Below are 27,986 nucleotides of genomic sequence, written 5' to 3'. Positions count from 1 at the left end.
CTGTCATTATATATTTCTTCCCTACTCCATCAGCGTATCTGAAGTAAATAAGTTAGAACACACCCACTTATCCAGTCACATGGTCGTGCATTTATTGATCCAGTTATCCAGTCAACCACATTCGTATGTATTCACACAAATCTGGAATCGATTACAAAATGCAATAAAATCTTAGGGTTCTTAAGATAACTGAATTCTTTCGTCACTGGGATCAATTGCAGTGTTTAATGACATTTGCAATAACAAGAGGATCACTATGTGCGATGTCATAGTACAACCGTCATGTAGAGAATATTTCCGACAAGGGCTTTGAACATTGGTAGAAGTCAAAAGACGGAACAGAGGGTTCCAGTCAAGTCAAAGTAGAGAAATGCATCGGACATAATTTTGGTCACGAATGAGTGAAATTTGGAAATGTCCTCCATAATTGTTATGTTTCAAAAAAATCTTTTGAAATATTTACGTCGGCCCTTAATGCTGTAACCTTGATCAAACAACTTTGGAGCAAGAGTTGTATGACGCTCCTTGAAATCATCGGAGAAAGGGCATGTTCGATTGTTCCTCAAAAGTTGTGAAATGTTCACATGCAAGGATGGCGCTGCTAGAATATTGCTTCGAATATAAGGAAAGTTGACTTTTTGGAAAGTTGAAGTCATCCCACTTGTCTCATTGTGTAACCTAGAAACGTAACATTAGCAAGCCACGCCGAAGGCCCGAGTTCATTCTTTACATGGGTCAAATTGCAAATTAATAGCATCGTCTTTTTCGGATTCCCCTTTAAGATCTCATTTCAGCGTATTTCCCTCGCCATTGTGATACGTCTCATTCGTTGGTATTCCCGAAAGTAAAAGACAACGTTTTGTAGACATTACGAAACAGCGTGGCTCTCCAACATATCAGCTGCGGCACCAGGGATCTATCATCGGACACGCAACCAGGGTATATCTGCACAATAGGAGGCGCTACGTCTGAGCCGCGGACCAATCGCAGACACTAGTCGTCACAACCTGAAGGTGCAGCACGTGGCGTAGCGGTACCCTGTACGTACTGGTGGATTGGTCATGCTTATTTACAGATTTAACACTAGTTTTGTCATCTATTGGGTAGGTTTCTTGGCAAGATTAAACCAAAGGATGAAAAACGGAATCCGCTGGGGTCATGTATAGATAAATATGCAAATATGAAATGTCAAGTTGGTAGTATTTTCAGTATTTACAAATAAACATGGCGTCGTTCTTGTCTACTATCGATCGAGTCTGAATTAATCACAGGGATCTGAACAAATTACTGGGGTAATCGTTATTATTATCAAAATAAGCGAGTTTTCTATTTTTCGCTAAGGGGCAGTGCCGAAAAGTCGGGCCGGGCCGGGCCAAGACGGGCCAAAGTGTTACTGGCTAATTACTTCATTATCGGCGATCATACCTACATATAATTGATGCATCATACACACATGACATAAATGAACAACCACCAAACAAAAAAAGCACCATAATTAAGTAATTCGGAGTAAATCACTTGAAAACCAGAAAGTGGAGCTATGTGTAAGCGTCGCTGTGGTATATAGGTAGATTTAATAGTAATCTATAGATGTAAACACAGTTGAAGATAGATCTGTCTGTTTATAGAAGATTTTGACAGCCCGGGCCAAGTCGGGCCTAACACAAGCCAAACACTTCTGACAGAGACTACGTCTAGGATGTAGAGGGAAAAGGGCTTCACTTTGAGCACCTTGTTTTCTTTAAAGACGATGTACTGAGACATTATAAAGTGGCATATAGGTAGATATAACACTGATCTTTAGATGTAAACACATTTGATGATCCTTCTATATGTTTAAAGTTGATTTTGACAGCCCGGGCCAAGTCGGACCCAACACAAGCCAAACACTTTTTATAGAGACTATGTTGAGAATGTAGAGGGAAAAGGGCTTCGCTAAGGTTATTGTAACTCCCATACTTTAACATGGACTTACGACTGCTCTACGATCGCCTTGTTATGTGATGCCTGATTTTGTGCTCACTCACTGCCTTGAAATGGAGGAAAATATTTGATATGTGAGATAATAATGTAACGCTACAACAACTCCAATGTCGGGGTTTCAGTGTTCGTGATGTCCTGTTGTCCTTGATAAATGAAAGTGAAATGTTACTCGTAACACTCAAGGACAACATGTGGAATTATACACAAGTTGTAGACAGACTGGAAACTTAAAACAGCAATACCGAGCAACGGTAAATACTGTCCATATAGGTGAGATGAGGTGAAATGGGGCTTAATGTCGCATTCAGTACTATTGCACTTACACAGCGACGTGTGTGTGTGTGTGTGTGTGTGTGTGTGTGTGTGTGTGTGTATACTAGTTTCATGACCGTTTTTCGGATGCCTTGTGTAACATGAATACCCCCACTCCATGCCCTACTGTCCTTGTGTTATCCCTTTAATCCCGAGCGCCAGGCAGGGTAACAACAAATACCTTCTTTTAACGTATTTTGGTATCACACGGCCAGGGATCGAACCCCGGACCTTCCGCTCTCCGGACGGACGCTGTATCTACTAGACCACCAAGGCGGTACCATCTATAGGACGACTCTAGGGTATTATGTGGAACACATGCATTCAACATATTGATATCTCCACCAATACAATAATCAGCATTAATTCCCTTTTCAATCCATGACGTTCACGATCCTTGACACAATCAATCAATATCATCACCCTGAATCTGTGTGACTCAAGCTCATTATTTCTGGACATCACAGACATCAGGACACCATCCTGGGATTTGCAATCTATTGCGTCGTAGTGCATATTGGCAATCATATCATTTTCTGGAATGACCTCTGCTGTAGTCATCTTCATCTGAACAACAGCAAACTATGACGAATGACAATAGAATCAGGCTGACATCTTTGACGTCCTCCATGTCTACCCCTCATCGGGAATAACAGTCACCATAGAGGGGGTATCGATGTAATGCTTTCTGTGTACTTACTGGAGATAGTTGTCAGTGATGTGACTATATTCACTGTATAACTTACAAACTCTGTACAAGGCTTCACCCTATTTCAATATTACTTTGACATCATATTGATTGAATCTGCCATTTTTTGGCACAGGAATATTTGCTCACGGTGTTATCACATTTATACTCCCAGCTGTACATTAATATAACTGTGGAATTCCTACGTGGACAACCTGCCTCACGCCTCATGCAACACATTTCCAAAATAATCAGGACGACATGTAATACATCAAGGCCTTAAATTAATATTTAACTTTGAATCTGTTTGATGTACACCCAAAGGATATTGGTTTGTCCATCGACAAATAAAGACTATGGTTCGTATGTTTACACAATGTGGTACACTGTGCATTACAAGGCAACGACATAGAACCAGAATTACAGATTTTTGGCAAATTGTCCTGAACCATTGAAGCTAGATATGTAAGTGTATCTATGGTCACCACGTTTTGTAACAAATGCCCCATGAATTAAGGAATGACGTTCTTCCTTTGGGTTTTTCATGTGGGAGAGTGTTATACAAAGTCGAAGGGAAAACAGCTAAACCTATCTTCTTACTACGTATGCTGTTGTTTTAATCATCTTCACGTCTGAGACCTGCATCACCTCGGGCTTTTCTCCCACATTAAGGTGACACGCCGTGATATAACTGGAATACTGTTCAAAACGGCTTCAAAACCCCAACTCACTCACTAATTGTTAAAACAAGCACTGAAATTTTAAGGAATTTGTAAAACCCGATTTGTAAAGTTGATATGAAGAATGTATGTACAATCATACCAAATCATCACTCATATATTTGGTTTCAACATATTTTCTACTGGAATTAGTTATTTCTTTCTAGTTCGGGATTCAGTTCAAGGTGACTGTTTTAAATAACACTAACATGAATGTCTGCATCGTGATATATATTGGATGTCTTGTTGTAGATAAACACACATCGTTAGGTAATAGTACCATATCAGCAGGAAATGTAACACAGTGTGTCTATCAAATAGATCTTCATTGATCACATTAATACCGTGTTTTATGTGGCATAATCTAGGCAGGACTTGATGTATGTGTCTGTGGGGGTAATCACTGAAACATGTGTCTCTGTCGCTGCTTGTCTCTGACTGCATCTGTCACATGTGTCACCTGAGTCCCCCTCCAGTCTCCTTACATCCCCCGAGTTGCAATAAACCATTCCCATCACGACGCACGGGATCACCAGTCAGTATTTCCACATGCGTCGTATCACACCAAAACTTAAATCAACGATGAGTGAAAATCACTAATTGTTACAGATGATCAACGAAGTGCAGCCCTTGTCACACATTAACTTGAAACCTATTTGTCTCAGCCTACGCAGCAACCTATTGCAAAATGGCAGTTACTGTATCCTATATCAGCAAATAGAAAACGTCAACGCCAGGAAATAACCAGTCTCGATTATCTGCCGAAACAGATTCCTCTGGGCGTTAAAAGCAAAATACTGGTGAAAGTTATATGAATGGATCATTGAAAATCAGTGACGACACCAGGTGTATGAGAAGGGTAAGTCTCAGCTGTTCCGTTCTGACACAGGAGACAATGGTTGTATGGTCGGTTGTCGCGCTGACATACAGTAAACTACGTTTAAAACGAACACCCTCATAACGAACTGACCGATATAACGAACTTATTTTTAGCCCCGACCATTTGTTGTATACATGCTGTATGTATGCTTATAACGAACTACGGTTACTACGAACTAAAATGACTGGTCCCTTCGAGTTCGTTATAACCGTAGTTTACTGTAGTACCATTATTTCTTCATGCTCTGAAGGGTACATATAACTGTGGGTTCGAATCCCGATTGGCCCCCATTATGTTCATAATACCTGCATCATTTCGGGTTTTCCTTCCACGTTATGCTGACACGTCGTGATATATCAGGAATACTGTTCAATGCAGCGTTAAAGCCAACGCACTCACTCACTCACTCTTCATTTTCTAACAGACATTTCAAGACGCAGTACAAAGCAGTGGCGTTCAAATACCGAGAATAATAAACATATTCGGTGACCACAGCAGACATTAACCATCACATAAAAAATTTTTTCGTCATTTTTAGACAGACTTGAACAAATACGTTATTCTATTGTTCTAGGCCACGATGACGCACATTGGCGTTACATGAAACCCCGCTCTATGTCTTCGGCTTCGTGACTTAATGGGAATACTGGAAAAATCGGTCAAGAGTATTTCAGTGCCACCTGTGGGGAAAGATACGCTCGCGTTTTCGCGAACCTCTACTATCATTACGGTTTGGTAGTGAATCATAAACACATGCTCATGATATTGTCCGAGTCGTACAGTCGACTCTCCTTTTCGCAGAGATGTCTTATGAATATGGAAAGTGTTTTGATGCTTTTATTTGGATGGACTGCGGAGCTCCTATAATACCATGGACATTCCTGCTTGCATCTGACCTACGTTGAATACAAACGTGGAACAAAGTTACATGTTAAGACTTTGCCTGGCAATATAATTATGGTATTGTCTAAAGAAAAACTTCACAGATAATAAGAAAACTACAGTATGTTGCTAAACGTTTCTGAAAATTTGTCAAATGTAAGAAAAAAATATTCTTTTAAACATCATAAAGTTGACGTCTAAACGAAAGTACACCAATTTGTTTTGTCTCTGTTTCTTAATAAAGTAAAAGTAGAAAATAAAAATGAAATCATGGTGAAATATGTCGCATAAATGCAACCAAATATATTCCATGAAATACAACTTCAGAAAGTGTACATTTTACTGAAAACGTGCATTTTGCAAAAACGTCTTCACTCGAAAAACGAAATGCACGTGCATAACTGGTGTAAAAAGCTGATGACATTACACATTCATTCGTAAACAAAATCGCACAGAAGAGATATCTCATTTAACAGCAATCCAGAGAGTGGGAGCCGTTGATATGGCCAAGGATGGAGTCACGCCTGCCCACATGGCGAGAACACCCGGGTGTGCATTACCTAGGTAGAAGCGACGTTTACAGCAGACAGGTCCGACAACAGACAGGACTGGAAGACCCCTTACATCCGAGGACTTTACTTCAGACACCGCTTCAATTCACGCAACATCAACGGCATCGACGGCACACGGACATGTGTCTGTCGATATACAATGTCCCGGAGAGGCAACATGAGGGATCATGGTGTCCGAGCACGTCGACCCTGTCGTGGAATGACGTTGACGCCACAACATCGACGGGTTGATATGGGACAGGGGGTTTGGCGTGAGCAGGTTCGAGACTGGGGTCTTGTCCAGTTTCGAGCTAATGGTCGACAGCGTGTGTACTGACGTCAAGGTGTAGGCCTTGTGTCGAACTGTGACCAGGATCCGTTGTTTGGAGGCGGTGGGGTCATGGTCTGGGAAGGTATCTGTGGAGGCTTGGTGACGAGGCTACTTATCCTTTAAAGCTTTGTTACACGTGTGTGTTTTCTTCTAATGTGAACGCTCTCATTTTGACTCCCTGCAACTATGTGTCATTGTTACTCGTGAATTTTCTGCTTTTGATTGTTTGTTCACATGATGCTAGAACACCACACTAATTAAATGTCTATATTTCCACCTCCAACATGCTTTCGTTTTGCCTTATTCGCCTCAATGTGTTGGTTTACTTTGTTTGGGGACAACATTTTACCTGAGGGGGGAGTAAAAAGTAGCTCTGAAACGTCATGACAAAGAATAAAAAGAAGTTGCTATCCATAAAAGGTGGAATGTATCCATGTTCTTCCAACTTCTAAATGCCTGTCAAACACTTTTGGACGTCAGTTCAGATGCGAAAAGAATATATCACTTGCGTCAACATTCTGACAGGTGCGCGCGGTGTCATATTTTAAAGAGCTGCAAAGCACATACTTTTGTAAGTTAAGCCTTCAATGTAATAGACACGCAGCTAATATTACAACGTGAATGCATATAGACTGTCTGGTGTGTATTACTTCAACGTCTTCCTTTTAATCGACAGGGGATCGCATGACCAATTTCATATGTATCGAGGTCTGTCTGGCGGCTCTCAATATAATATCAATATACACCAAAGCAGCTCACACGGGCCCTTTTCTTCTGGTAAGGAAAATCGGTGAAGGTTTTGGCACGGGTAGATAAAGTTAATCTCTTTAAGCTGCTAGGCAAGTGGGAATGAATCGTTTGATGACTTTGTAATTGAATAGATGTCAAAAAAGTCAAAAATAGAATTGCGGTACATCTCCAAACCGAAATGAAAACCATCAGACATTTCACGGGACTTGACTTGTGTAAAGAGCACACCAATTACTGGAAACAATGTTTTGTAATTAATTTGACTCGACTGAAATTACAATATAGTATCCAAACGGAAGAGTTTACTTACAATAGATCTCAGCATCTTCATTCATGTATATTGAATTTCGTATTCAACTCGAGTTCAACTGCCCCAAGTTGGGGATTATTTCCACTAATGTCATGAAATATGAAATGGAGGTATCTGTTTTAAAGAACGATTTACGCTGATCGATATTTAATATTTAATAAAAGATATTTTGAGCGAAGCAGACAAATTCACGACGTAATTCAAAGTGAACATATCGCTTTTAGTTTCAACAAAATCAGTAAACGCTCTATCACGTCATTGTATTGTGTGTGATCCAATTTCGCTATCACTGGATTGTCTGGTGCGGCCTTGGTCGTTTGCGGGCCGACGGCGTGTGGCGGGAATCTTGCTGTTTTGTCTGTTTGTTTGTGTATATGTTGGGGTAATAACAGTTAAAGATACATTGTAGAACATTTAGAATTTATAGATTTATAGTTTCCAGTCTCCAGGAAACTTCCAGAACCGTACAGGACTAAACTGTGCAAATTGGGGTTCCAAACAAATTGAGACGATAATAATACCCATGTCATGCCTCTGTCTTGGAATATCTCCCCACAAAATCCACCATGATCATTACTGGTCACCCCAAACGCATTACCTTCGTCTGGATATACTCTCAAGTAATCCACACAATTCCTTTCTTGTTATTTTAACCTCACTTCTTAAGTTGTGTAACATCATTTGCTATTTTATAAACACAGACTTGTTGTATCAATAGTTTGTGTTTGTTATTGACCCATAGTTTTAATATATACTCACCGCAAAAAGAAACGCGAACCATAGAAACATATAGAGAAGTATGTTCGTTTAGAAGAGATGTTTCCAAGGTGTACCACTTAATGACAAAACTAACAATAAGTCAAGTGTTACCACGGTGTCTTTATTCTTATCACGATATGCTGCACGTGAATTCCAAACTTTACACGCTAATCCTGCACGAGACAAATGGTGCATCTCGACTCATGGATCTATGACGTGAGCTTCGGTTCACGCAACAAAACAGTATGTTCGTTTGTGCATGGAACCAGTCTAATATCTCTTGAATATGAGTAAGTCTTCATATATTAACCAAAATATATGGTATTCGTGTCTCTCTTGGCGGTGAGTATATAACCAAACAAATAATTTGTGTGTTGGTTGTTTGGTTTTGCTTTGCTTTCCTACTGTGGAGTTAACCTTCCGGTGTCAACTTTGCGATATATCCCAATACATTCATTGTCTGCGACACAACGGACTCATGTAGCCATAGATTATCGTTGTAGGCAGGATGCGTGTCTTCAAACAAGAAATCGATACCAAATGTGGTGACACTATGCATATATTGGCAATGAGATCTCGCATGTCCAAAACATTTTTGTTTCAGTTTCTTTGTCGTCTCAGAGGAAATCAGAGGAAACAAACGCTCCGTTTCCTGACACCTGCTTCTCTGTCTGAGTCTGGAACACACTGACCCAGTTAACCTCCCGCCCTGGCCTTGACTCCTGATATATAGTTATCACAGTCACTTTCCCCTCAGGCCGCCTCCGTGGTCTGGTGGTAGAGCGTCCGCCCGGAGAGCAGAAGGTTCTGAGTTCGATCCCCGGCCGCGTCATACCAAGAGACGTTAAACGATGGAACTTGTTACCATTCCTGGCGCTCGTCATTAAGTAGATATAACAAGGACTGTTCGGCTCGGAGTCAGTATACTGTGTCTGAGTGGGGTATTCATATTAAAACAGCGGCATGCCATCTCATTGTGCTAGCACAATAAATCGGCATCAGACCGGACTAGTACAAACAGCCACACACGTGCATGCACGTCGCTATAAAAGTGCCCATTTCACCTTACCTCACCTCACCTAACTTTCCCCTCAGCATAACAAAGGCTATATAAACACGAGCCGTGCATAAGACACAGCAGCTGACCCCATTTCAATCAAGACGTGACTCTCTCGATCAATAATGTTTACTAGAAACTACTTGAATTTGTCAATCTAGAAATAAAAAAAACCCCTAACATATTGACCGTGAAACATAATAATTGTTTGTTGATTAACGCCGCACTCAGCAATATTCCAGCTGCTTGTAAATATTCAAGTCTGGGCCAGGAAACCAGTGATTGATATTATGAGCAAAGTCCCGTGCCGTCAGGGTACAGTGGCATGCAATCCACGTGTGTAGCCACCCGATCCACTTTGTCGCCTGGTACATCAAGCCTAGGTTACTGGGAATTAATCCTCATACGGAATCCCCACGGGGCGAAAGATACCAACAGAAGGTGTTCGTTTATCAGTTCTATTTCCTGCGTTCAATTCGAATGCAAATATACATTGAATTTCGTAATTGAATATCCACGCCAAATTACCTGTAAATGATCACCTGCATAATGATTGTGAATGACGGCTGTTTTTTCATGCTTTTCTACTTTTCTCAGAAGCCTCTAACTGAATTCAGAAACGCCAGTAATCTGATCAAATCAGGAATTACATGCCTGTCTAATGAATTAATTCACAGCCGCATCGCAGTACCAGCACACAATACCAGCCTCAGCTAAGGGGTGAAAACGTGTGGGCTTTCTTTTTCAAATTGGCAGTCTACTTGACGGTTATGTCAGACTTGAAGCCATATAGAATTGCAGACATCACAGTTTTAGGGGCATCTGGGAAACGTTTTCGTATTCTATTTATATTTCTTCTATAATGAGTTACATGAATAGGAAAAGGTATAGCCTACAGATGACGTCGGATAAGCATGAATGATACACAGAGTATTTACTTAATCAAAATTATGAAAAATGTATTTTGTGACCTGTTCTTGTCTGTTTATATCTGTTGAGCCTGGTCATGAGGTGAGGTGAAATGGGGGTTTAACGCCGCGTTCAAGATTATTGCACTTATATAGCGACGTACATGCACGTGTGTGTGTGTATGTGTGGCTGCTTGGACTAGTCCGGACTGATTCCGATATTATAGTGCTAGTCCACGGAGATACCACGCTGCAGTTTGAACATGAATACCCCACTCAGACACAGTACAGGTATGCTGACTCCGAGCCGACCAGTCCTTCTTTTAACCCCTCAATGTAAAGCGCCAGACAGGGTAACAACAAATGCCATCATTTAACGTCTTTTGGTATGACGCGGCCGGGATCGAACCCCGAACCTTCCGCTCTCCTGGGATACGCTCTACCCCCAGACCACGGAGGCTGTCTCGCGCCTGGATATGTATAAATATATAAACTAGTTCTATATATACATAATGTCTGCATACTCAGACAGTTATTGTCTTTAAATAGAATTAGGAAAAACAATTAGCATATTGGCGATTGTATATTTGGTGATGAACGGTCTTTTCTTTCCAGTTATCCTACAGCAGGCAACTATGCGGTTTACATGCTCGTACCATCATTGGAACGATAAATCTTTTATTTCCACAGAATGTTCTATTAATATATACTACGTCATACTATGTTTAAAACTGTCGGGCAAAAAAGGTATACACCCTTGGTTGATGGTGACTAAAACTTAAAGAAACAAGAAATGGTTATTCGATGGTGATGTGTTTAATACGGGTATCATAATTACGTTTTGATCCTAAGTTTGCAGTGTTTCGGTGACTATTTTGTCTAGTAACGTTTTGATAACGTTTGTAATTTTTGGGTCAGATCCAATTTTCTAGTGTATTCTTTCTTTTGCACGGCAGTGTAGTTGTTTAACAATCAACAGGCACTACATGCACATGCAGTGTTGTAAGTGGGTGCACATGTAGTAGTTTCTTTTACAGGTGAGTATAATGCACTACCTCACGCCGGTGCCGTTCTTTGAGTGACGTCATCTAATTCAAGTTACCACTTAAAGAACGAGCAGAGGAAATGAGCTTGTTGAGTCGGGAAATAGGACGTGTCCCATGAAATTGACAAATTAGTCTCCGGATAAATCAACCGATGAACGCCACACACTGGATCCCATTTCACCATTTTAACGAAGTAAAATTACCGGTGGCAGTATTATTTCGAGTTGAAAAAGCCTCAACTGAATAATTGATTATCAGAAAGGATTTACTAGCCTACCGACAATAGAAAGTTAAATTTTCTGCAAATCAACGGAAGAACGAGAAAGAATCAACGGAAGGACAACCACAGAAAAAAGGAAGAACAAATAAATGAGTAATTATCCAAACATACGAAATAGACATGGCATAGGTGCAGGTCTGGTAATATAAAACTCTGAACTCCTGTGCAGTGCCGCCAAGGGAGGATTGTGGCGCTTCCTTATCAGAGACGCGAAGATCCGGGTTAGAATAGGTCTTCAGCAACCCATGTTTGTCGTTAGAGGCGACTAACGGGATCGGGTGGTCAGGCTCGCTGATTTGGTTGATGTATGTCATCGTATTTCAAATGCGCGGATCGAGGTTCATGATGTCAATCACCGGATTGACTGGTCCAGATTATTTACAGATCGCCGTCACATAGCTGGAACATGGCTGAGTATGGAGTTAAACCAAAAAACAAACCCAAAACTACCCAAAAGTATAATGATAACTCCCCCGCTTCCCTATTCATACATCAAATAAATAGTGCAATGTGGAGGAAGTTTTTTGTATTCTCAACCTTAAAGCGTCCTGTCTCAGTAGAGCGCTACTATGAAAGGAGGACACGTGGCTCCTGTCTCAGTGCAGCGTTACTATCAAAGGTGGACACGTGGCTCCTGTCTCAGTGCAGCGTTACTATCAAAGGCGGGCACATGGCTTCTGTCCCAATGCAGCGTTACTATCAAAAGTGGACACAGTGGCTCCTGTCTCAGTGCAGCGTTACTATCAAAGGCGAGCACATGGCTTCTGTCCCAATGCAGCGTTACTATCAAAGGCGGGCACGTGGCTCCTGTCTCAATGCAGCGTTACTATCAAAGGTGGACACGTGGGTCCTGTCTCAGTGCAGCGTTACTATCAAAGGTGGACACGTGGGTCCTGTCTCAGTGCAGCGTTACTATCAAAGGTGGACTCGTGGGTCCTGTCCCAGTGCAGCGTTACTGCCAAAGGCGGGCACATGGCTTCTGTCCCAGTGCAGCGTTACAGTCAAAGGCGGATACGTGGCTCCCGTCCCAGTGCAGCGTTACTATCAAAGGTGAACACGTGGCTCCTGTCTCAGTGCAGCGTTACTATCAAAGGCGGACACGTGGCTCCTGTCTCAGTGCAGCGTTACTATCAAAGGTGGACACGTGGCTTCTGTCTCAGTGCAACGTTACTATCAAAAGTGGTCACGTGGCTTCCGACCATGTTGTTGGTACTTCTACTCTATAAAAAATAAAGGTTTCGTGATTACAGGAACACGGTGTATTCCATATATTATTATATTGTTGGTGTTGTGAATACTGAAGCACAGTTGAAGTCGATATGAAATACTCTGGCGACACAGCATTTCTTTACTCGTACAGCTGCCAAACAATTAGAAACATGGCAGTTCCAATGTAAGGACCCACTTGTCCCCATCACCTTGAGTGCAGTATCACTCGGGTTTCAGAGACAGATTACTTACTGGCTCACGGTGGCATCAAGATAACAATAACTCATTATGGCAGCACAGGGTCTGCCTCAGCTTTATTGGGATAGATTGTAGTGCATGTCTCACATGACCTCATACAATAAAACAAATCAGTGTAGAATTAAATTACAATTGTTAACGACATTCGCCAGATGCAATCGAATCAAACTGTCCAACGGAAATTTCCTCGTGCCACAGAGGATTGATTACGTTGATGTAGCTTTCTCCTTGTCGAGTGAGTGACAGAGTGAGTGAGCAAGCGAGTGAGTGAGTGGGTGAGTGAGTGAGTGAGCAAGCGAGTGAGTTTGATTTAAAGCAGATTTCAACAGTTTTCGATAACGCAAGATCGCTTCATTTTCTATGGAGATAGAAAACCGTAAAGCAACGTCGACTAACGCTGCGTCTCGTGTTTGTTGGGTGGACATTTCGTACATTTTCTACCCATACTCTTATTGTCTTAAATGTTAACGTCGCTTTAATCGTAATGGTAACGTCTGAGACCTGTATCACCTGTATCAAGCTGACACGTCGTGATATAACTGAATTACTGTTCAAAGCAGCGTGAACCAAATTACCCGATACGTAGACTACCTTCCTTGTGTTACTTATATGTGTCCTATGAGAATGCATACTGTAATTCGGGGCAAAATAGGTCTTCAGCAACCCATGCTTGCCTTAAAAGGCGACTATGCTTGTCGGAAGAGGCGACTAACGGGATCGGGTGGTCAGGCTCGCTGACTTGGTTGATGCATGCCATCGATCCCAATTGCGTGGGTAGAGGTTCATGATATTAATCACTGGATTATCTGGTCCAGACTGGATTATTTACAGACTGTCGTCATACAGCTGGAATATTGCTGTGTGCGGCGTTAAACAAAAAACAAACAAAGCATACTGTTCCGTTGGGCAGCGTAACTTAAATGTAAATATGTCTTATAGTTAGTCTAACTTCCAGAGCTATGCTGTGTTGCATAGCCGAGGCTGCAGTAGGTGTGTCCCTGGGTAACTGTCGCTATCACAAACAGCTGGTCTTGTAGTACAGCCGTAGATAGAACAGGGCCACAGTGGACGGAGAATCAATAAGCCGTGTTTCCATATAGAACGAATAACGTCACTGTATGTCCTTTGAATCGGAGGATAAAGTATCACATGTAATGTTGACTAAATGGTTATTTAAACACAAATGGTGTAGAGGGTCGGGGCTTTACTTGTCTTAAACCCAACGAGTCGTGCTTTCTTTAATTTGTAAAAAAATAAAATACACCTGCGAATTTCTTAAACCTAAAACTTTAAATTTCAGAATGCAGAAGTGACCCGGATGATCGAAACTAAGGGGCAAGTATGCCATGCTTGTTTTTTATGTAATTGAAAGGTGAAAGAGTGAGTGAGTATGGTTTTACGCCGCTTTTAGCAATATTCCAGCAACATCACGGCGGGGGACACCAGAAATGGGCTTCACACATTGAACCCATGTCGGGAATCGAACCCGAGTCTTCAGCATGACGAGCGAACACTTTAACCACGAGGCTACCCGACCGCCCCTGAAAAGTGAAAGAACTGGTGTTAGATTTGATTATGTCTATTTAACAATCACTCATTCCTGCAACGGTTTGTAAAAAGTAATCTGTGGCTGGGTAGCTTTGTGTAAAACTAAATTGTTTCAACGAAGACTGGGGTATGAAAAGAAATTGCAACCACATGACTCCCTACCATGTTTGACATGTTGTAAATTTGTGCCGAAAAAAGCCAATTATGTTATTGTCAAAGATACGATGTCAAAGCTCCCCATCAGCAGTTATGCGAAAAGATGTTTTTAAAGTTTTAAATCAAGTTATATTTATAAAAATAAAACCATGCAGAAGCATCGTTTGTGTGCTAACTAAGCGCCGGTACAGTTCATATTTGGGATATAATATCAGCACCTTAAGATATTTTCAACTGTGAATCAAATAAATGTTAAAATCAACTGAGCATTTCTTTTGCCCATAAGTTTGTATAACATCGTCAGTGTAATCACCTCTCTCGAATTCAGGGGAACTCAGAGGCGCCAAGGCATCTAATTGTAACTAAGTTATCACTTTGAAAAAGTTTGATTACCTTTTCGGACAATGTATTCTCTGGCATGTACTCATCGCCTGCTATACAATGTCACGTAAAATGTTTGTCAAACAATGCTGTGGTTCCAGAGATGAAATACTGCCGTAGGATAACCTACAAGGCTTTAATCGTCAAGCTTTACAAAGTCCCTGTAAGAGGCGACCTGATGACTGAAGCTGCAGCTTCGACAGAATATCCAATTTATGTTTAAAACCATCAAATTGAATGGAACATGGCAAAAATGTTTTGACGCCTTTATAAGTTTTTAAAGTATCGTTCAGATGTACCCAAGTGTCACATTCACAGCTATAAACGACGGAAATAGGCAAAACTATCTCGTGGTCATTGTGCTATACAATCTATCCATGTGACGAGCGGAATACCCATTCTGGAATATGTAAGAAATGTGCCAATTGTTCAGGGGTCGCTGGAGGCTAGAGTAAGAAAGGAAACTGATAAAAAGTGCGCTTGACACGAAACAGTGCTTCACCGACTTCTCAAGCAAAGTGTTATTTTAGATTTTCGCCTTGACCGGCTTCACATAGGCAGACTTATGTGTCTCAAGAAGATAGATGTGAAACTCATCCATTAGCTCTATTGGGTCTCAGCTATACACGAAAGTACGAAGTAATCTTAAAGTTGGTTCTCTTTGACCAATGATTGATGATGAATATTTGACAGCAGGCCTCGATTATCCACACAAATAAGGAAACAAGTTTGTCACTTTAAAACAAATAGTTTTCCTGTAAATATATACGTTTGCCACGCTTTGCAGGCCACAATCTGATTTTGAATTTTATAAAGTAAGGAATGTATAAGTATAATGTATAGGCGTATTGACTACATACAAAGTTGGGAAATATTATTATTCATACATAAAATTGTTATAGGTTTAGTTGCAGATATATGTTATAAAGGGTGAGTGGGTGAGTGAGTTGGGTTTAACGCAGCTTTTAATACTATTAGTATTCCAGTTATATCGCAGCGTGTGGAAGGAAAGCCCGAAGTGATGCAGGTCTCAGACGTTTACCACTTCGGTGAAACCCATGAGCACGGGTATGGTGTTGACAAACCTAGAAACATAATCGGGGCGAATCGGGATACGAACCCACAACCATGGGTATATATTTACAGGAAAACCAAAAATACTGAGCTGGAGTGACACAGATTCAGGGTGATGATGTTGATTGATTGTGTCAAGGACCGTGGATGTAATTGATTGAAAAGGGAATTAACGCTGATTATTGCATGCATAGAAATACTAGAAATACATGGGTAGAAATACATTGGTTGAATACATGTATGTTTAATGCCAATTCCTTTCAATACCCCACTATCGTCCTAGAGACGTGACCGCGTGCGGCGTTAAACAACAAGCAAACAAGAGAAGCCCAAGGTAGGGCATTCTGAAACTTTTACAACTTTAATGAAGCCAACAAGCGCGAATGGTGCGGACATGGTCGCTAGGATTCGAACCCATGAACAGCGGATCCTGGCACGACACGTTGCACGGATAATTGCGGCGGCTTAGGCCCTCCGTTCCCCCTGCTGTGTAAATGATAGTGATTGGCCTCATAGGATGATGATAATAATGTGTAATAAACCGTTTCACACCGTAACCGTGTTTTGTCAGTAATCCCAAACATTATTTTAGGGGGAAATCCAGGTGAGTTTCAGGGGCGGTCGGGTAGCCTAAGGGTTAAAGCGTTCGCTCGTCACGCCGAAAACCCAGGTTCGATTCCCGATATGGGTACAATGACTGAAGCCCATTTCTGGTGTCCCCCGCCGTGATATTGCTGGAATATTGCTAAAAGCGGCGTAAAACCATACTCACTCACTCAGGTGAGTTTCAGCTCGGGAAGCCCCTTTGTGACCATAAGTGTCGTAACCTTATGTTGGGTTACGAAAAGACACGAGTGATGGCGACGACTGAAGGCAAAAAGCGAGGCCGCGGGACAGATAATGACGTCACGTGTATTATGACGCCATACCATTGTGATGCCTGACTTTGTGACGTCATAGAATTACCACGGACAACTAGCACAGCGCAGAAGGGGGAGTCTTGCATTGCTAGCATGATAAAAAACAAAAAGACACCAAAACCACACAAAACGGGCAAAAGTAAACCCAAAAAGACCAAGAAAGGGAAACGGAAACAGAAACCTGGAATACAAGCCACAGGCGCCTTCAGGTTTGTCAGTACCGCCAGGAGATCGCCCTTCCAGTGTGAGAGGTGGCCAGAGGACTCCCCTACTCCCCACCCCCGGCGTCAGGTGCAACTCATTAGGGAGGCGAAGAAACTCGAGAAAATTGTGCAGGTATAGAAATACAACCTGGTTTGACCGAGTATAAAAACCGTTATGCCTTGACCGTGCTTGCTTGCAGTTGGGCGATACCACATGTACGCCAGCGATTTTACGCCGCTTTTAGAACATTGCATTTATATGGCAACGAGGGTGGTTAAGTTTAGTATACTGTTTTTAACTGCCTGTGATTATTACACTGGTTTACTATGCTTTAGAATGTGGCCCATGTTTACCAGGTCAGCTACATCACGATGACATGTAAGTGAAGGTGACTGAACCAGATCAACCATGGGTGAATAACACTATCATTCAGTCTGCAAGACAACACATTCCAATCACTCCATGCTCATGCATTACCAGGCACGCTTTATTGACGCGGCTCTGCAATCTATAATTGTGTATTCTACAATCTACAATACTGTAATATGTACATGTATGTTTAAACTGTTTCGGTTTGGTGAGATACTAAGCTAGTTAGATTGCTACAATTGAGTCAACTTATATTACCGCGTTTGGCAACCAGGGTTGATTACATCCAGCCTGACTTAACCAGTGTTTATCAAGGGTAACCTTGGGCGGTTCCCGAAATAAAAATGTAACCTTATACTTAATACAACATGGCTGCGAGAAGGAAAAACACAACCACATTTAAGGCTATCACACACAAAGAGATTACAAGCGTTTCATTGCTAAAGAAAGCTGCCGTTGTACCTGTTCTGTTGAATGCATGTTAATCGACAAGAATGTTCAAAATAACGCACAGAACATCAAACAGAGTAGCAAAAGCATCATTATTGATTCTAAAATATTATTATCAACAATTGAAAGTTAAATGTCCGTGAGACGCGTATCAGAATCCTGGTTTCCATTAAAATGCTTTTATACAAGATTAAATAATTAACTTAATAAGCTTTATCGATGGCTTCCCTTTGATGTTTCAAACCAGAGTACCCCATACATTCCAGGGGTCCTGTGGAGATGGTGAACCGACGTATGACGTAAATGAGTTAATATGTGCATAGGTCAATTAAAGGTTAATTGGGTATATCTTGGTCAACGCAGGTTCTCAGAGGTTCGGGGTTGGAAATCGAACGCACTGTATTTTCATGTATACCATATTCCTTACGAATATTTGTTGTTTAACGCCGAATATTCCAGGTGTATGGTGGCGGTCTATAAAAAAATCGAATCTGGACCAGACAATCCAGTAATTGAAATCATGAGCACCAATTTGGAAACGATTATATGCATTATCCAATTCAGCGAGCCGGAACACCCCATCCCGCCCGATGAGTCGCTTCTTACAATCATGGGTTGCTGCAGACCAATTCTAACCTTGATCTGCACGGGTCAAGTTCTGTATAACAAGCGTAACAATATCGACTGACGCCACTAAGACATGTGACAAAGGGGAGAGCCGGCGTATATTTTCAATCGCACATGTTATTCTATATTTTTTTGTCACAGGATTTAAAAAGAAGAATTGAAGCTCTCCCCATGAAGAACCGCAAAGTTCCCGAGTCGGTTGACCCCAAGGTGTTGGGGGTGGAGCTTAAACTGAGACTGGCAGCCAAGTCACCAGTCATCGTAGAGAAAACAGGCAGTGATGGAAAGGTTCAGATAGAGAGAAGGCGATCTGACCAGCGATTCGTTCCACTGTACAATATCAACGACCAATCAGATTGTCGCATTTCCTGTGTCATGAAACTGAATAGAAAAGGTGGTACTTATAGACGAGTTCCTAAACCGATTTGAATATTTCTTTAAATCTAAGGTCCATGTTATAATTACGTAATCATTTAACAGCTAATATTAGCAACAGCTGTACTAGTACATGATAAACTAGTATTATCCGGTTAGTATTCATTGTTAGAAGTTATGTTTTGTAGCCCATATTTTCATTTCGTTAAGTTTGTTATTATTTCGTTTTTAGATGAATCAAGATGGTTAATGAAGGGAGGAAGTACGGCTTGATGTCATGTTATTTTGACATCAATTTCAAACGTATCTTTTATTTTGTTCAATTTTGTTTTTATCAACTGAAAGTTCACTTTTGTGCTATATTTTTCGTTATGTGTTATCATAAACGAACACATGTACCTCCAGAAACTAACTGAACGAGTTATTGTTTTAACATCCAGTGTATGAAACGAACTGAACATGTTGCAAGACATGGATTGTGCAACAATGCCTCCATTGTGAAACCACTTTTCTTTCATGTAGTTTATATTCATTTGAGATTTGAAGATTTTCTATTTTAGTTAAGTCGTTAACCTCTTTATCAGACAAATGTAAGATGTGTCAATAATGACAGAAGCGTGTGTAATACTAATCGATTTTGCACACGGCACTATTGCCAGTCTATTCATGTCCGATGAAACCGATGAAAGTCGCCGTTTGGCCCGAGTGCTTGTTGGTTTCTTAACGGAAACAGTAGTTGGAGCGCGCCAACTCCATATACATTGCTGCTATCCTTTGGCTACATCTTAGAGTTATTGTTGTTGCTTGATAGGCCTGTTCATAGGTATCTGAACAGGAGGTTATCAGGTCATTAAATTATTAAACGTTCGTGTTATTTTGAAAGTATGTTTATCAACAGTTTCAATAAATTTATCGGTTTTAATGCCATTTTTTGTTTGTTTGTGAGACTACTACAACAAACCACCTTTGGTTTTAAAAGATGTGTGTGGGGGCGTGGGTGTGTGGGTGTCATTCAGAAAGCCTCTCCTTGAAAAACTGAAGCTGGGTCGATTTGATATAGCACTTCGCTTGGTTGACACTCATTTCTGTACCGTCCAGCAGTACAGAACCATCAACAAAATCAACACTGACATTGAGATTGTGTCCCACATCCTTGGCTCGTTTAAGAAAACTGTGGAATGCCTTGTTTTCATCATGAGCCTTGACATGCTTCACAAGAGGATCATCAGACAAATTAATTCTATCATGAAGAGCTTCCACGTTAATCAAACCACGCCCCCCCCCCCCCCCCCCATTATGATTGGTTGGTAAATAATATAAGCGATTGAGGGGAGAGCGAGGGTGGTGGGATCTATTGTCTAACATGATTCTTCGTGTGAGGGTGTCAATACCCTGAATTTCTTGTTTCGTCCAATCAACAACACCAAAAGAATATGAAAAAAACGGGTACAGCATAAGTATTTGTGGCTTTAACTTTATTGCGAGCATTAAGCTCTGAACTCCATATATTTCAGCCTACACTCTGCCCGAAGTTTTTCCTTGATATGGGCATTCTGGAGTTTGTCCCTGGAGTTCTGGAGTTCATATTTGGCCCACACGGCTAGGTAAAGCACTGATAGGCAAAGTAGGACATTATGTAACTAAATATAGAAAGTAGCAAATGTGGACTTGAACAAGGTCTTCTCTGATCATCATTGATATTTCGATGAACGCAGCTAAAGAATATATAGGAGTTGGGATTAACACCGCTTTGAAGAGTATTCCCGTTTTATCACAGCGTGTCAGCTTAATGTGGGGGGAAAGCCCGCGGTGATGCATATCTCACATACGAAAATAAGTTTAACGTCTCATAAAAAATTTGGTAAATCATGAAGTGACTTAATTAAAGTGACTGACTAAGTTTGACATGTCTGTATATGGTCACTAAAGCCATCGTGTTCATATCACAGTTCGTTTTTGGAAATATCACTGAAATCTGTCTCCTCCCAAATCTCAAGGAGTTACGTTATTTAAAGTCTTATCATATTTTTCGCTGACACCAGATCAGACAGCATGGTATAGTTAGCCCCAACGCATTATGATCAGTCAGTATGCTAAACATAAATGATTCGCTTCCTGTCACGTGTGACAGGCCTTAGGTACTGCAGAGTTGTGTCCCTTTGCTGACAAGAGCCATTGTCTGTTCCTTGGGCAGTGCGTGGTGTTTGATTTCCCCTGCATTATTTGGACGTTGTGGGGACACGACATGATTATCTCTGATTATCTCGGTCACATAAAAGGATTAATATCATATTTTGTATCATCATTCAAATTTTGTTAATAACCAGGCTAATTCTGGTACTATCATGAAAGGAAAAACCTTTGTAGACAATATACATCCCTTCTTTTAGATCAAAGGATTGAAGATTGTGTATGAAGAGCTAAACACAGAAACCACATCAGTCCTGTAAATGAATTTATTTCATTTCAAGTGGCTTACATATCACCAATCTTCCTCTGATGAAAACAACACAGAGTGAGATAGAATGTAATTCAGGCCACACTTCCTGAATAGTTTGTTTCATGGACTTGCAGACCTGAACTCAAAGATTCACCAAAAACATGGAGTGAGTGAGTGAGTGAATGAGTGAGTTGGGTTTAACACCCATTCTTAATATAATTCTAGTCATATCACACATGTCAGCTTAATGTGGAAGAAAAGCCTGAAGTGATTCAGGTCCCAGACTTTTACCACTTTTGACGAACCCACGAGCACGGGTATGGTGCTGACAAACCTAGAAACATTATTGGGGGCAGTCCGGGATTTGAACCCATGATCATAGGTTCCTGATGTGCCCAAGAGACACAACTGAAAAATGAACATTCTGCTTTCACAAAAAGTACTGGGGTGGTGGGGTAGCCTAGTGGTTAAAGCGTTCGCTCGTCACGCCTCGAAGACCCGGGTTCGATTCCCATTGTGGGTACAATGTGTGAAGCACATTTCTGGTGTACCCTGCTGTCATAAGGCTGCAATACTGCTAAAAGCCTCGTAAAACAATACTCACAAAAAGTACCCACTTTGACACTATACCCACTAAAATTAAGTAAAATGAAGACACATACTCAAGATTATCTCTAAACATACTCTTAAAATACAATCCATACAATTATACATGAGTGGCCTTAGCATGAGTGAGTGTAGTCTTGACAACTGTCCTGATACTGCTACAGTGGGGCCTGTAGTTTTGAGGCTGGGGTCTCTTCAACGTCCTACAGAGGTAATTCTTTTCATGAGTGAGTGAGTGAGCGAGTTGGGTTTAACGCCGCTTTTAACATTATTTCAGTTATATCATGGCATGTCAGCTTAATGTGGGAGGAAAGCCCGAAGTGATGCAGGTCTCAGACGTTTACCACTTCAATGAAACCCACTAGCATGGGTATGGTCCCACAAACCTAGAAATCGGGGCGAACCGGGATTCGAACCCACAATCATCGGTTTGCGGCGTGCCCAAGGGACGCAACTCTGCACAGCAAATCACGGCGCCTTAGACGACGGGGCCCCCCCTGCCCCCTCTTTTCATGAGAGAAACATCTTCATGTCAGGCCATGATTTCCCCTCATTTTACTCAAACCTAACAAACATTTAAAGACTGCCTCCTGCATATCTCAAGGAATTGGTCTAAACAAGGCATATCAGAGAACACATGGACAAGACAGGTTGTACAACAGTGTATCACATGTATGTTTGACAAATCAAATGCTCATCAATGTACTTGGCAGTAGGTAGCAAAGCATAACAATTCAAAAACTTTCAAAATATTTTGGCAGTCATAAAGTGATATAATAACAGGAAGTATGGAATGTGTCAAGACAATATATAAATGAACTGTACACATGATACTGATATGTACAGGATTATCAATAATCAATAAAATTCATGAATCCAGTGAAAAGATAATACTTCCTCTCTGAATAAAACAAAGACATTAACTGTTCCCCTGAATTATTATCTCGAACTAGAAATCTACTGACAGGCTGCGATCTCATAGATTCTGGAGACAAAGTGAGACAAGGGGTGAGATCAGATAAATATGATTCTTGACAGAAATCTGTTGATATGATGAGATCTGACAGATCCTGACTAGACACAGATTTCAAGGTGAGACATGGTTGATTATGGCTGTAAAGTGAGAGACAGGATGAGATGTGACAGATTCTGGCTCGACACTGATTTCAAGATGAGATATGGTTGATTATGGCTGTAAAGTGAGAGACAGGATGAGATGTGACAGATTCTGGCTCGACACTGATTTCAAGGTGAGACATGGTTGATTATGGCTGTAAAGTGAGAGACAGGATGAGATGTGACAGATTCTGGCCAGAAAGTGAGCGATGGATATTGAGTTTCATATCATATATATATATGCATTGGGGTAGAACCTCCTCAGTTCCAACATGCGTTGATGTACATTTCACATCACTTTCAAGCAGCACTTATGTGAATAAATTATAAAATGGAATTTTGTGATGTATTTACAAATTTACATTATGCATAAACAGCATAAAAAGCAACATTCAGAAACCTCTGACAACAGCACACTCCATGAGCTTGTTAAAATCGCTAGTCCCCAGTTCACCCCAAAGTCTTGGTTGACCTTCCTGTTTGTTCTAGCCAAGAGACACACGGAGATGAGGGAAACAAAAACAGGATTTTCATCCATTTGAGAATATTGCACATATTATGTCCTAGCAGGAATAATATACAATTCCCAACCTTGACCTCCAAACTAGGCAGACTAGGAACAAATTATTGTTTGGGTCCAAAATTGGGATATTCTAAAAGTTCATATTTTCCGAAATTGAGGTATTAGTCTGTCATACAGACCCTGATACAAATATATCCAATACAGCCCATGCAAGTCTATAATGTTTGGCAAATCTAGATTACTGCAGTATCAGTGGAAATCAAAAGAATCTCTGGGCTCCTTTTTATGATATTTTTAGTAAGATAATTTAAACAACTGTATTTTGCTTCTGCAAGATATGTTCCATTTCAGAGACTAAATGTTAGTCTACTGAGGTATACAAACACTGCATTAAGAGCAATAATGTACACTAAGCATGACGGCATCTTCCCCAATATTGGTCCTGTGATCAGTGGAAACAGTGAAGTCTCGTTAATCGGACATGGTTTGTTGCATATGATTTTGTCGGATTAACGAGTATGTCGTATAAACAAATTTAAGTTGTATCAGCGTTCATGATCGAAAATCGGACAACTTCACAATAGATAATGATACAAACATGTAACCAAAAAAATCAAAGATGAAATATTCACATTGTTATGTTACATTGTTAGCGGAATATGTTTTCTAATCATGCAAATTCTAAAGCTTAATACAAAACTACGGTTAGGGCTGTATGGCTGATTCAAATATATCAGAAAGCATAGTTTGGAATGGAAGTCACCTGTTCAAAACCATAGCAATAGTTAAAACTATGTTAACATGAAAAGGAAAATTCTTAATTCCTATTGGGGAAAGTTGACTGACATTTCCTGCATATTTGGGGTCGAATATCATCTACTGAGCAGGTTTCGATAAACCCCTGACAAGAGATGTATATGACTACTAATGTACAAGAGGTGAAGAGAGGCAAAATGGCATTTAATGTAAAGATTATTGCACTTACATAGAGACGTGTGTGTGTATGTGTGTGGCTGCTTGTACTAGTTAGGACTAATCCCCATTATATAGTGCTAGCCCACTGAGATACCATGCCACAGTTTAACATGAATACCCCACTCAGATTATGTGCCAACCGGTCTTTGATTTAGCCCCTTAATGCCGAGCAGGCAAGGCAATATCAAGTACCATATTTTAATGTCTTTGGGTATGACACAGCCAGGGATCGAACTACTGACCTACTGGAGATGCTCTATCCACAAGAACACGGAGGCGGTCATGCCACTAGTAATATCACTGTAGCATCAACACCCATGATGATGAGTTGAATTTTATTTCGTAAACTGAAATAAGGTCTAAATATGATTATCCCTGGCTTCCGGCAGAAGTCACAAGCCTTTCAAAGTCACGTGAGAAAAACGAGATCTCGTCCTTGATTCTCTGGCTTCCAAACACGCAAGACGTTGAATTTTTCTTGCTCGTCTTCTGTTTTTCATCGTGAGCAATCTTCACTGGTGTTTCGTCAGTCTAGCTCTTTTTGTGACTTTTCTTCTTGGCGTAACTCTTTTCTTCGTTTTTTTAACCGTCATGAGACCGGATCATTCATCGGGTTCCGATGGCGAGGATGGAATTCCAGTTAGCCAAAAGCCTGGACGGCCAGTGCCTGTCAGCCATGAGGCAACTACGGTGACTGGAACCAGCCATGAGGCAACTACGGTGACTGGAACCAGCCATGATGCAACTACGGTCACTGGAACCAGCCATGAGGCAACCACAGTCACTGGAGCCAGCCATGAGGCAACCACGGCCACTGGAACCAGCCATGAGGCAACACTACGGCCACTGGAACCAGCCATGAGGCAACTACGGTCACTGGAACCAGCCATGAGGCAACACTACGGTCACTGGAACCAGCCATGAGGCAACACTACGGCCACTGGAACCAGCCATGAGGCAACCACAGCCACTGGAACCAGCCATGAGGCAACAACGGCCACTGGAACCAACCATGAGGCAACTACGGTCACTGGAACCAGCCATGAGGCAACTACGGTCACTTGAACCAGCCATGAGGCAACTACGGCCACTGGAACCAGCCATGAGGCAACACTACGGCCACTGGAACCAGCCATGAGGCAAATAATAACCAGAGCCATGAGGCAGTTGGTGACAATGGCAGACCTAATGATGTTGATTTGGAGAATCAAAGCAGGAAACAAAACAGGAAGGACTGGAAAGGCTTCACAATTCCAAAACGGGACCAAGCCAAATTGCGCCATCGTCATCGCAAAAGAAGTGACAGTAGCACTAGTAGTTCTCCTACCGATAGCTCCTCATCCAGCTCAAGTAGTGACAGTAGTTTGTCAGAATTGTCACATTCGAAGATTGTGAAACCAACAATCGTACTATTAGTACTGACAATCACCTGTATAAGAGGTTTAAGCCCACAGATGATAGGGCTGAACAGAAACTGTCTAACGAACTGTTAGATTATGCACATGAGCATTTCAACCTGTACATTAAAGATGAAGTTATCACCAAGAACATACTAGAGGGCTGTCCGACCCCAAAAGGATTTGTGCCACAGGATCTTGATGAAGAATGGTCAGATATGTTGGAAGAAAAAAGATTCACTGCGGCTAAACCTGTCGAATCAGGGTTGGGAAAAATCCAGTCAAGACTACTCAATGTGATGGGACCACTCGGTCAAGTGTGGCAGACCGTGGATAAAATCAGAGATAAAGGTGGTGAAGACATTGATGTGAATGACTTTTTTAATTTAGTTGAAAAGACTGTTTGTTGGGACAAGCTAACGTTGCCACTACTCTTTATAGAAGACTGAACATTCTAACAAAGCTGATGAAAAGTCAGAAGAAAGCCCAGAAATTTCCCTCAAAGAATGAGAAAAAGTTCAGTGACAAGAAGGCCTTGTTTGGCAAAGGTTTTTACAAGAAATTGTTGAAGCTGTCCAAGGACAGAAAGAAGAGATTAGACATTGAGAGACAGTTTTCAGACTACAAAAACAAGAGCCACTATGGCTTCAAGAGCTCTACTAGAGGGTTTAACAGAGGAAACAGCCGACCCTTTCACAGAGGGCCCTCATCAAGTTACCAGGGTTACAGAGGTGGGGGCCGTACAGTACCAACTCATTCCAGAAGGTGCGATTCACAAACTCGACTAGAAAGCGAGACGGTGGTGGCAGAGGCAGAGAGTTTTCCAGAGGAAGGTATGTATGTTTCACTATATCAAACGGGGAACAGACTGCACAGTCAGTTAAGGGACCTAGACTTTCAGGTCATTCAGGCAGATCCCAAACTAGGGGGGAGATTAAAACACTTCATAAAAATTGGCAAAAGTTGACAAAGGATCATTACATTCTAAACATCGTTCGGGGCACAGAATAGAATTCAATCAAATTCCTCAGCAAATATCAGAACCAACAGAACTTAAGATGCAAAAATCAGAAATGGACATAATGTCTGCAGAAGTAACAAAAATGTTAGAGAAAGGGGCAGTACAGTGGGTTTCTCCAGTAAGAAACAAGTTTGTGAGCACAGTGTTTGTGACCCCAAAGAAAACAGGGGGTCACAGACCGGTATTCAATGCAAAGAAACAAACTTTTGTGTTGCTTACCAACATTTCCAAATAGAGGAAAAAGACATTGACAGAACAAGTAAACAAACAGATAAAAATAGATCTCAAAGATGCATATTTTTGTGTCCCAGTGTGCAACGAGCACAAGAAATACCTAAAATTCCGCTGGCAAAACAAACTTTGCGAGTTTCAATGCCTACCCTTCGGACTTGCTTCAGCACAGAGGGTATTCAAGAAGCTGTTGAAATCAGTGATATCTTTCTTATGCAGAATAGGAATCCGAGCCCAAATTTATCTAAACGACTTGATTTTGGCCAATCCCCAGCAAGATGCATTTATGATAGACAGGGATTCCACTCTAGAAATTCTAGAGAAACTAGGTTTTGTAGTGATTTGGAAGAAGTCAGTCCTAGAGCCATGTCAGATAATAGAGTACTTGGGTTTTCTCTGTCAACTCGACAGACGTGATGTTGTCACTTCCATAGGACAAAGTGACTGGCATTCAAAAGTGACATTGACAGTAGAATGCAAACAGGAACTGAGATGGTGGAAACATCATCTCGCCGATTGGAACGGCAAATCTTTTCTCTCGACAGGGTCAGATGTAGTCATAACTTCAGATGCCTCAAAATTGGGGTGGGGAGCAGTGTATGGGAACGTACAGACAGGTGGAGTGTGGAGTCTCTCTGAGAGAAAACACC

At 41.3% G+C, this 27,986-nt stretch overlaps 1 protein-coding gene across 1 annotated transcript; it reads left to right on the top strand.

Annotated features, from left to right (window-relative positions):
• The first annotated feature begins 17,095 nt into the window (after positions 1-17,095).
• Positions 17,096-19,081, top strand: LOC139452334 (uncharacterized). Its single transcript, XM_071233772.1, has 2 exons — positions 17,096-17,338; positions 18,794-19,081. Exons 1-2 carry the CDS (start codon positions 17,096-17,098, stop codon positions 19,079-19,081), a joined length of 531 nt encoding a protein of 176 aa, XP_071089873.1.
• The last annotated feature ends 8,905 nt before the right edge of the window (positions 19,082-27,986 follow it).

This window comes from Haliotis cracherodii, unplaced genomic scaffold (assembly GCF_022045235.1).
Source record: "Haliotis cracherodii isolate W230 unplaced genomic scaffold, xgHalCrac1.p SCAF_9, whole genome shotgun sequence".
Lineage (NCBI taxonomy): Eukaryota > Metazoa > Mollusca > Gastropoda > Lepetellida > Haliotidae > Haliotis > Haliotis cracherodii.
The sequence above is the reverse complement of the archived record's forward strand: the minus strand, read 5'-3'. Positions and strand labels throughout refer to the sequence as shown.

Coding starts and splice junctions, on each gene's coding strand:
- LOC139452334 (XM_071233772.1), top strand. CDS start 17,096: ATGATAAAAAACAAAAAGACACCAAAACCACACAAAACGGGCAAAAGT. Junction 17,339..18,793: donor AACTCGAGAAAATTGTGCAG/GTATAGAAATAC, acceptor TTTTTGTCACAG/GATTTAAAAAGAAGAATTGA.